Raw genomic sequence first — 12056 nt, 5'->3', positions numbered from 1 at the left:
ACCATTAGATTTAATGCACACAATCAACTTAACTTTTTACCACTTTGCAGAATAGGTGAATCATAATCATTTCATTAGACTTCTCTTTAAATGCAATATAGCGTTTTATTAAGCAAGTTTTAGCAAGGGCACAGCATCAATTCATGATTAAACAATTTAATTATTTCTGATTATTTCAAACTAAACTAAACTAAGCTGAGCGTACCTAAGAATCTTCTCTAATTAGTAAATTTAGGAGAGAGAGCGGACAGCCAGGCCTTAGCTGCCACGCCCGGTCTTGACCTGCGTCTAGTTGAACTCCTCCGTGGACCAGCAGACTCGGTACGAAGTCTTCTTTGTGGGCAGAGGGTGTTCTTCATAGGCAGGGGGAGTGGAGAGGTCCCGATAGCCAATCGTTGGTCTGGCAGTTATCTTTAGTAGCAGCTGGAACACAAGTGCGGGCGTCTCAGCTGTCTTCTCAGTCGGATGGTGGTGGTGGAAAGCCCCCGTCTCATCAGGCTGTGGTGGGTCACTGGGTCCTCCAGCCCCTGGAGTGGAGCAGCCCTCTGCTGCTGCCTCCTGTGCCTCTCTGGATGCCATGGGTGCTTGCCTCTCTTCATCTCTTTGGACAACTGTAGACCTCTCAGGACTCTCCTTTCAGCAGAGTGTGGTCTTCGCTTGTTGAACAAAGTCAGAAAAAGACTTTGCCTCCAACGATGTTCTCAGCGATCTCTGGAGCCTAAGTCCCGCGTTGTCTTCACGTCTCTTGGGCAAAAGGGTCCGGTGTCGACTCTTCAGAACTTTGGCGATGCTCTCCGGCAGCTCCGGCGAGCAGCATCTCTCCCCTCCGGGGGAGAACTCCGAATTCAGTGTCTGTGTCTCTGGGTTTTATACCCTAGCTCGGCTTCAGCTCAGCACATACACATTTTCACACACAATTCTAACTAATAGGTACGCCCAGGTAATTAATTCATAGGTTTAAGACACAACCTTCTTCCTATCACGCATACATCATTCTTTCCATCTTTTCTGTTAACACATCCACTTGTTACACACACTTCAGTTGTCATGACAATGTAGGCCTGAGCCCATCCTGTCAGCCTGTGGAAACTCCAAGTTCCTCATTTCTGAGGAGACTTCTGCTTTTCCCATCCTGTCTGCACACAGCTCAGAACAGCACAGATTACTTCCATTCAAAACTCACTTAGTTACACTGAATCACTTCTTTAAATCATTTTTCTTAGCATGATCAAATAACTTATTTTAAATCATTCTCTTCTATAGCAATCATCATTTCCAGAATATATATCAGCCTATTAAAATCATTCTTGCATCAAGCATAAGCATAATCATGTGGTTAACTTATATAGTTTCTCATTTTAACTTTTCATTGGTTTGCTTAAAGCTTTTATTTAGGTGGTGGTTGCTCCTGGGATCTCAAATAACTAGGCCCCACTTGACAAACTCTCATAGAATTCTATTCAGGATTGTTTAAGTGGCGAGTCACTCCTGAACATGCTTTTAATTAAGCTGTAATACAAATTAAATGGGTGACTTAAAATTAATTTCATTTCCTGTACAGTTATCAAGGACAGAAAAATTAGATAAAGGGACCATAATCTTTTCATTCCACCGAAGCTGTAACTATGTTTATTTCTGTTAAACATAGTTACAGTTAGACATTTTAACATGGAGGCCTATGGGGATTTACTCAGTTTTTAATTCAACCTCTGGAGGCCATTTGAGAAACTGCAGTTTTAGTTAGTTCCAGAGGCTGTCACTTCGCAGTCAAACAATGATTTAAAATCTCAAGTGGTTGTTTCCAGGCAAAAAATCTCAGTGAAAACTGAGCTAATGAGATGTTACCATTTAATCACATTTTGATAAGATAAAGTTATGTGACTTCTTAAAACAACTTTTTCCCCATTTTTGTTTCAATTTGTTACTTCAACTGCATCAGACTCTCAGTCTGCTTACATTAGATGACAAAACAACCATTTGTACACCTACTCTGCAGCTATTTTGTTAATATTACCATTAATGGAATGCTTTACATTATGGAGATAACAGCTGATCATTGTCATTATATCTCAGTGAAAAGCAGAAGGTGTCACCACATTGCTCGAGTGCAGTGATTTTATACTAATCATATTCTCCTTCCCTGCATAGTAATGAAGCTCCTACAGCCTCTGTGATAGTTACAACAAATATAGAAACTGTCATCTGCTCAGTTTAGCTTAGCAATCATCTTTAGTTACTGAGAGCACAGAATATGCCAAGACAGCCTTTGTTGTTTGACGTCTTCATTGGCTACTTCATGAATCCTGTTTTGATTTACTTTAGGGTGTTGTAAACCCATTTTTCTTTTGTTTGGCTCTTATTTTGGATTTTACTCTGAAAGAACTATTGTCAAGAATTAAAGGGGGTTCCATTGGCAAAATGTGAAAATTATTTTTATAACTATGTTTACATCAGTGTTGAATCACTTGTAACTATGAATTGTTGTTTTTCTCAATGGCTTACAATGATATCTTTATATCTACATAGGGATAAGATTGTGCTGCATGATTCTACAGTATCCCACGATGGATAAACCAAACATTATACTCACACATCGTCATTTACACCACTAATGACGCTAACATTCAGACCCCTCAACCTAATTCACTACAGTTTACTTTCTTAAACAGATGTTGTTTTGTGTTCAGTGTTTCTAAATGCAGAGCAAAGGCCTGTCAAGTGAGTTAAGCATGGTGCTAGTGAATTCCACATTTATAAATAGTTACTGCGCCAACACTGGGTTCACGATAATTTGTTTGGAAAAGAAACTTCTCAACTCAACCAACAAAATAAAGATAGTATTTCAGTAGGCTTTAAAAAGAGAGTAGATTCAACCACAGTTTGTATAAAGGAGCTCTGGAAATTGTCTCAAATTAAGTGTTTTTCCAACCAACTTGAAAAAAAATTACATTTTGTACCATTCTTCATATAAAAGAAAGAGTTTTTGCAATACTTAAACCTTCCTCGACTGCAGAGGTAACCTTGTTGGCTACATTTCCATAAGTACCAAAGGGCGAAGAGACACTCCGTACCATCACTGAATGTCTGGAGGAGTCTAGCTGTGGTTTCAACTTCCTTTCTCTCACCTTTCACATTACTATAACTCACATTGCAGGCATGTGTTTTGATTACTGTTGTTGATGCTCCCAGCTAACCTCTCACCTTTATTCCTTTCCCATGCCAATAAACAAATCTAGAGCACGGGACAAGCATCCTCAGAAATCACACCACAGATTCCTGCTCTCTGCATTTATGTGTTGCAATTTGAGGTTGATCTGACCTTTGGCTGGGGAAGAGGTGGATTACTCAGCAACAGAAACAGCACATAAACACATTACTGTACATTACTGAGAGAGCAGATGCATGAAAAGATAAGTAGAAATCACAAACTTACCAGGTGGACATAAGGCACAAAGTAGCCATAGAGGGCTGCAGGGATGCCAAATGCCCAAATGCGATATCCCCAAGACTTCCAGATGTTGACGTTAAAGATCTGCTTCAGCGTGAGCCTCCTGTTTGGGAGTTAGCGGGTTTCACGGGCAGCAGGGGTTTGTAGGTGAAGCCGGCCAGCATCAGCACAAACATGAGGATGCAGAGGACACGCATGGTGTTGTGGAGACCAACTCTTTCCAGCAGGCCTGACAGCACGAAGGGCAGAGTGATGGTGAAGATACTGCTGCCTGCCGTCACGATGCCGTTCACCAGACCCAGACGCTTCTTGAAGTAGTGGCCCAGGATGACCAGGCTGGGCTGGTAGGCAAAAGAGCAGCCGCATGCAAACACAATGCCATAGGTGAAGTACATGACGCCTAGGGACCTATAAGAAATAAAGAAAACAATGCATCACTTTTCACCTTTTGACTCCTAGATAACATTAGTTTATTTAATGGACAAAAATGTATCCACAAGACATTTCCCAGAAAAAGCTGGATACTGATTTGTGTTAGTTTTTTGGCCTGGATTATAGTTCCTTGTGGACGCACACTCAGAACTATGGACACCACAGACGCATAGTTGTAGCTATTTCTAGTCTATCCATCTATCCACTTTTCTATACACCGCTTTCTCCTTTGTAGGTTCGCCAGGGAGGCTGGAGCTGATCCCAGCTGACTAAGGGCAAAGACAGGGTACATCCTGAACAGGCTGCAAGTCCATCACAGTAATAATAATAATACCTTTAATTTATAATGTACTTTACATATAAAATCTCAAAGTGCTACAAAAACATTTAAACAAACATAATCAGAAACACATTAAAATTTAAATAAGAACGTCTTTAGCCCTTTCTCGAACGACTCCAGGGACTGTGGGGCCCTCAGGGGTGGTGGTAATGCATTCTACAGTTTAGGAGCAGCTGTCCTGAATGCTCTGTCGCCCATTGTTCTCAGGTTGGATTTAGGAGTGAACAGAAGGTTGGTATTTGGTGGACCGGAGTTGTCTTGAGATGGAGCGGAGGATTAAGAGGATTCACAGGGCTATTTCTGCTCTACTTCTTGCTATTTCTACTTCTAGGAGGACTCCTTTCCATACATGCGCAGTCGGTTGTGTCTATGCATTAAAAGCATGCACACTACTACCCTTAGAGAGTCGTTTTTGGGCTGTACTTCCACACAGACTTTGGGCTGACACGAGGAGATGATAAAATTTACATCACTTGAACCATAGCAGACCCTTGTGAACCCTTGCCTTCCAGCAAAATGTAACAGCAACAGGTCAGGTTCTTGCAGTCACCACCACACATAAACGTCTGTGATACACCAAAACCACCAGATAGAGATAAAGTGTGAGAAAATATTAGAAGTGAGGTTAAAAACAAAAAAAAGTAAAGTTTCGCAGTGAAACAGTCTCTTGTGGCAAAAGTATTTCTATTTAGTGATATCTCTAATGACGTGTGAATGTATTAATTAGTGGTTGTGTGAGTACAACGGCTTTGTGTGGCTGTCTTGTGATGTCGTACGCCATTTGTTCTGGGTTTCTATTGTGCAACAAATGTGGGTCTTGTGAGTCTTGCTGAGCACATAAAACTTGAAACAACACAGATCAGATTACTTCACACACTGCCATAGCTCTCAGATGAATTGACACGTCTTTAACCCTTGATGTGCAACATCCAATGGAAAATGGGTTTCTGCTGACCCACACTGTGCATCAAAGGTTAATATACCATTCAGGCATGATGTCTTGGCATGATTTTTTATTTTTTTCTCAAGGTCTTTTTAGCTTACATCAAACCGTGCATCGAAGAAAGCAAAAACAATTCATATCTTGCACTGAAGGTTCAAATATATACAGAGCAGTGCTTCCATCTGAGTTTCAAAGTCCTATTTGAAACTTTGGACTCAGCTATTGATCTGCTCAGCATATGTGAAACTGAATGTCACTTGATAAGCAGTAATTCAAGTTTTTATATCTTTAGTGCACTTTAAAGTGATAAAAGCGTGAGGGTAGTGCACTTGCTGCTTTGTTGACTCAGATTTTCCATATGCTTGTGTGAGTGTTTCCTCACATGTCGACTGGTATGTGATTCTAGGAAATTATTAACAACACATGTTAGTTCAGAGCCTCTTACCCACAGAGTTCATGATAAAATGTGAGTATGCTTCCTTTCGGAGATCAACTTCACTCAACAGCTAAGTGCTTAAATGTTTCCCAGATACAGAGTGTACTTTGGCCTTGCTAATTTTACCTTAACCTCTTGAAATTACAGGTGCAAGTGATGAAGTTCTAAACACACTAAAATATTTTTGTGTGTTTATCAATAACTACAATGCCCTCTTTTAATAGTTAAAGAACACTTAACAAAACAATACAACATAACATATTTTATGCCACATACAAGTGCAATAGCAGGTTTGAATAATTATTTGCACATGATGCGAATAAACAGTAACAAGTGCTTTACAAGGACTGTAAGAACTAGTTTATGATAATGTGCCACTGCATATGATGACAATTATGCTACACTGTTAGGAGGCAAACATCAATTTTTACACACAAGTCAGCAGATGGAGCTTCACTACTTACAGCGGTGGCCAAAACTTCAGACCAAAGTAGAAAACTGAATTGTTTTGTATTAAAAAAAATCATATAGAATCTTGACATATTTACAGTGAATGACCCAATCAAAGTCACATTTATTAACGTCATAAATAAAATGTTGTTGCACATAACTAAAGAGAAATAAAAGGTTTTATAAATTCCAGGTGGTCTAAACTTAGGACCGTTTGTCCTGTGCTTGAAATGTGTAAAGAAAAGTAGTCCTAAATACAGCTCATACAACATTTGAATTTAACCACTACTAATAATAATCATGTCAATATTTTGTAGGGCATCCCTTCTGCTTGATGACTTCTTGCAGCCTGCGGGGCATGGACTCCACCAGTTTGCTGCAGATGTCTCCAGTAATTTTTGACCAGGTTGACTGACAGTCTTTCCACAGTCCTCTTCATTTCTGATATGTGTAGACTTGTCCCGATATTGATTAAGGAGTTCCCACAGATTTTCAATGGGGTTCAAGTCTGGAGACTGCGGTGGCCACTCCAAAACTTTGAACTTCTTCTTGCTAAGCCACTCCTTGGTCTTCTTTGCCGAATGTTTCGGGTTGTTATCATGCTGGAAAATGCCTCTCTGATGCCCCAATAGCTTCTTCATACTAGGTAACGTCGACTTCTGCAAGATTTGAACGTACTGTTCTGTCTTCATGATGCCTTCAACTCGATGTATACGTCCAACCCCAGCTGCTGATATGCATCCTCACACCATGATATTGCCACCTCTGTGTTTCACTGTGCCACATAAATTTCTAGGATTGAGAGCCTCTCCTGCCTTTCTTCTAACGTATACTGCACCAGCTGATGCTCTCATGTTGTACTTCGACTCGTCACTCCACACAACCTGTGACCACTGTTCTGCTGTCCAGTGCAGGTGCTCCTTGGCAAACTTCAGTCGTTTTTTCCTGTTTTTCTCTGACACAAACGGCTTTTTCTTTGCAATACAGCCTTTCAGACCAGCATTGTTTAGCCTTCGGCGTATGTTTCGTGTTGATAGTTTGCACTCACTTACTGTAGCCATTTCCTTTGCCAAGTCTGTGGCATCCATTGTTGACAATTTCTTCAGTCTGCGGTCATAGCGTGCATTTGTTTTGCTTGGCCTTCCAGATCTTTTCTTTATACAAGCAGAACCTGTCTCCCTGTGTCGCTGCAAAATCCTTCTCACTGTACGCACTCACACCAGTCAGTTCTGCTATGTTCTTGTTTGATCTTCCGTCATTGTGCAGTTTCAGAATATATTGCCTATCTTTTTCACGAGTGTCTGATTTTTTGCCCATCGCAGCTGGTTCTCGTTTCTAACTGACGAGACTTAATGTCTCAAGCTTTTAAAGGCACAGACAACAACCTCTGTCGACTCAAGAAATCAATTCAAGTGTGTTCTGATGAACATAAGTTTAGACCATCTAAAATTTAGAAAAAAAAAATTCTCTTTAGGGCATGTGCAACAATATTCAATTATTATGTTGATAAATGTAACTTTTATGGGGTAGTTCACAATAAATGTCAATGTCAATGTCAAGGGTGTATTTAATTTTTTTGATACAAGAGAATTAGGATTCGTACTTTGGTCTAAGTTGCCACCACTGTACAACTAATTCATGAATTTTTCAGACCTCTCAGCACTTTAAGGAATCTGGTATAACTTGGATTAAATTGTGAGATATGGGAAACTCCACTGAGGGGGGTCATGTGATGCAAACAAAAGCTCAAAACAGCTACTAAAAGGACATTGGAAACCACTGCTTCAATGTTCAATGTCAACTTTAGGCAAACATGTGCTGGAAGATTCAAAGTGCTCAGAAAAAATCTAGAATTCCATACAACAAAACATCCCCTACCAAGAGGACCATTCGACATGGTCAAAGCTCCAAACTGGCACTAGGCCATATCCACACTAATACGTCTTATTTTAAAGTCTTCTGTCGTAGTGTCCACACTAACTCGGCATTTTTAAAACCCCTGAGCAGACTCCTGTTTCAATTTGAAAACTTTGATGTTTTAGTCTGGACATGTACAAATGGAAACTTTAATAACAATAAGGTGTTTGTTTTCTCTACATTTGCTCAATGATTTATCATATTTCTATCATATGGTTGGCTGTGGAGAAAACAAAGACACATGCCTTGGTTACCATACAGATAATGATTGAGGCCTCAGGTGTTGCTGCACCGTTGTCTACAGCAGCAGCCTTCGTGCAGATTATGGAAATCTCTAATCTCCATTGCTGTTCTTCCTTCGTAGTAATTTCTACATCTAAACAACCAACCCTCAGCTTCATGTTTACACCAGAACCCGCATGCCCAGTGTACAATAGTGTCATGTGATGTGTGTTTTCAGACATGTTTGTACAAATGGAGATTATTTCTGAAAGTGAAGTTAAAACACTTGCATGGGTGGAGATCATCCCCTTTTCTAAAAATTTGTTTTAAAATAAAAAGGGATTGGTGTGAATGTAGGCTAATTGTTAAATGCAAAGAGGTTCAAACAACAATTAAAATGGGTTATTCTCGGTGCAAGTGAATTCTACATTAATGAAACACAAACGTGAACAATTACAGCTCCTGATCTTTTAAATTGTGGTGGTTAGCTAAATCTGAGGATTGACTGAAGTTACTAAATATCCCCATAACTTTGTAAAAGCAAGTGTCACAGATGCAGTGATGCCATGATGAATTTCGGTGCTTCCTTACGAAACAAAGGAGCTGGCCAGGAGGCCGACCAGGCCGACAGCAGCGCCACCCACTGCAGTAATCCTGCAGCCGAACATGTCGGTGAAGACGCTGACGATGGGAGAACAGAAGAAGATCATCCCCATGGAGAGAGAGCCCACCCATGCTGCAGGAGAGAAAGAGGAAGGAAGAGAGAATGAATGAATGAGGCAATCTATCCAAGATAATCATTTCAAAACAGAAAACTCTAAGAACACCCGACAAAAATTGTTGCTGGATACAAAAACAAAGACTGATGTTGCAATAACTAAACATAGCTGCTCGTTTCCATGCACACTTTCACTAAACGACACACAAACAATCACACTGTACAAGGAATTTGCTTAAGCAACCAGTCATCAGAGCCTCGGCCCATTCATCATGCCCTGAATTGTATCCGCATTTACTTGTGTCACCTTGTAGAAAACAGGTTTGGTAAAAGCTACAAAGACACTATTTAACTTTTAAAGGGTAAGTGTACAATAACTGAAACTTGCAAAAGAAGCAGTAGGAAAACATTTTGAGGGCTATATCACCAAATGTAACTTCCTCAGAAGGTTACTAAAAATAATGCAGGCAACAAACAATGTAAGGACACTAGTAACATTCCAGAAGTTAACTTTGCAAAAAAGATTCAGTTTGGAGTAGCCTATAAGCATAAGGGTGAAATCTACTATCATTATATCTAATTTTATATCCAAAATAATGCATACTGTGTAATACTTTAACTTGCAGTTTTATAGATTAGGAAAACATTTGAAACCACAATAACTTTATTTAGCATATCCACTAAGTGACACAAATCTCAGTGTTTGCTTAGTGCATACATACTGTACAGCGTATACAATATTACCATAAAGGAGTGCAGATTTTCACTGTCATGTTGTTTGTTTGTTCAGGTTAACCAAAATGAGTATAGCAGTAGTTTTAGAAGAGCTAAAACTTGACCACAGGAAACATCTGCAGTGTTTGCTCAGTGCTTGGTCAGCAGTCTTCTGTGAGTCTAAGGCTAAATACTGCAGTGATGTGCTGCAGCAGATCTTAAGTTAAGATGTATGGGACACATTTAAAGCTATTCTGAAATAGAGACAGCACTGAAGGATTTGATTCTTTCAGGATTCATCAATGAAGAGTAAATTGAATAGCATTTGGAGAAAACTGCTTGACAAATGCTTCAGAGTGCAAGCTTTTAGAAGCATGAAGTTGGGGGGAAAACCGCAAAAGTTACACTGACTGAGCACAAGCTTAGCGAAAGTTCAATCAGAAAGACTGTCTCATGGCTATGCATCTGTTTACATTCCTTTTCTCTCTTTTCCTGCAAGGACTGAGGGCGTTCCTCCATCTGTTAATCCAATTGGACTTTGCCACAACCCCTCTCAGAGCCAATCATTTTGTGGCTGTCATTTTTAAAGCGATCCTGTTTGCTTTCATGTCAGTGTCTGATCAATCCAACTCTCCTACAACACTTTCACCTCCATTTTTCACCAAAACCAGTGTCTTCATGTCCTTCCAGTAAACTCATCACTAATCTTGCTCCATATCACATCCCTTCAATATTGCAATGTACACAAATAAATGACTGCCTTATTCTGTCAGAAAAACACGATCCCTCTGTTGTACACTGATGTCGCATCTCATCGTGTACAAGTTATCTAATTTTCACTTACAGCTTAATATATTTTCTTTGTGTGTATTTAGCCAGATATCAGAGATCTCAGATGTCATTATGAAAAGGTTCAACAAGTTCCAGTTAAACTACCAAAGAAGGAGCATAAGTATTATCATATAATCTTAAAATTTCCTGGCTACTAACCAACAGTTTTTTTGCGGGATTACATATGGATCTTTATCTGTAGTCCTGCGCTCTAACAATTTACATTTTGTCAGTTGAATCATTGTGTTTGAGTTTAACTGCTGCAACTATTTTTACACAGAGGTCTGCAGAGACACAAGCATGGCATGCTGTAAAGTTTGCAAAAAAAATCTCAAAAATACCACAAACCACGAGACTAACTCCTATGGAAGCAGCGAAAAGTGATGGACACCAGTGACACCAGTCTGTTGACTTTAGTGAAGCCTTTCTTCCATTCATGTCTTTCCTAATTATTGTGCAAGATGCAGTGAAGATGATGAGGCAGGCGTGAGTGACATGTTTTGGTGATGGTAGTTGACCTAAAAACATCTAGTAGGGTTAGAGACAAGCCTGCACATCAGGGGGGCTGGTCAATAGAGGGCGCTAGGGTGCCGCCCCCTCTGTCTCACATCATGTAGAGTCACAGCCCTTCCTTTAAAAAAAACGTTTTTAAAATTACATTTACATGTATATCCTATGTTTTTAACAAGCAAAATGGATAATAGAGCCTGTAGAGAGTTACTAAAATGTATAATTTGCAATATAAAGTCAGATTAGAAACGTCCGACGTTGTCTACAATTACTAATAGTGGACATCTTTCCCCATTGACTCTCATTATAACTTTGACATGCGCAGATAATTAATTACTGTTTTTCTTTATTTTCATTGTAAATATTTAATATTAGCTGACAGAAGCACCTCCGCAACCCTAGTGAGGTGGATAGAGAATGGATGGATGGATGGATGACAGAAGCACTTTGGGCTCAAAGCCTAAGATAAGATAAGATGCCTAATGGTTTCAGTATTTTTTTTCAGGCAAAGTGACAAATTTTTATTGCTTTTATCTTAAATATGCAGATTTGCTGTTTTCTCATTGTCATGTAAGGTTGTTAATGTAAAAGTTAGCTCACAGAAGCACTGTCTGCTTTAAGCCTTATAGTTAGTTTTTTTTTTAACAAAATGTCCAATGTTTGTTGGTTTCACAGGTATGGATTTGTTTTTGTTATTTGAGTATGTAAATATAAATATGTTGTTCCAAAGATTTTGCTGGACAGAAGAAGCACTTGGCACTCTTTGAAGCTGGAAAAATGAATTGTTTTTTTACTTTTGAAGTAAAAAATAGATTTGCATATTTATACATTCTTAATTTGTTTAATTATAGAAAAGGAGATTTTAAGGGTTTGTGTGTACCAATTACACCTTATCTGGAGCAAATCATATCAAACATTGGGGAGATCAATTCAAATTCACTAGCTGGTAACATTTACGTGCATTTAATTGTCTATTTGACTTAGCAGTAGTGCTTAGGTGTACCCTCGTAGTGTGCATAGTAATAGCACATCAAATGGCTGTGACATAATTTACATCAGTTCTTGTATTCCGGTGTTGCTCTGCTATTTGGTTTG

General features: G+C 39.3%; 1 protein-coding gene across 1 annotated transcript in view; it reads right to left on the bottom strand.

Moving 5' to 3' along the window:
- Positions 1–12056, bottom strand: part of slc16a10 (solute carrier family 16 member 10) — a 56210-nt gene that overhangs the window by 17882 nt on the left and 26272 nt on the right. Inside the window, 3 exon segments of the mRNA XM_022216428.2 lie at positions 3434–3540; positions 3543–3856; positions 8780–8924. Coding sequence (XP_022072120.2) covers positions 3434–3540; positions 3543–3856; positions 8780–8924 — 566 coding nt within the window.

Source organism: Acanthochromis polyacanthus, chromosome 16 (genome assembly GCF_021347895.1).
Source record: "Acanthochromis polyacanthus isolate Apoly-LR-REF ecotype Palm Island chromosome 16, KAUST_Apoly_ChrSc, whole genome shotgun sequence".
Taxonomy (NCBI): Eukaryota; Metazoa; Chordata; class Actinopteri; family Pomacentridae; genus Acanthochromis; species Acanthochromis polyacanthus.
The sequence above is the reverse complement of the archived record's forward strand: the minus strand, read 5'-3'. Positions and strand labels throughout refer to the sequence as shown.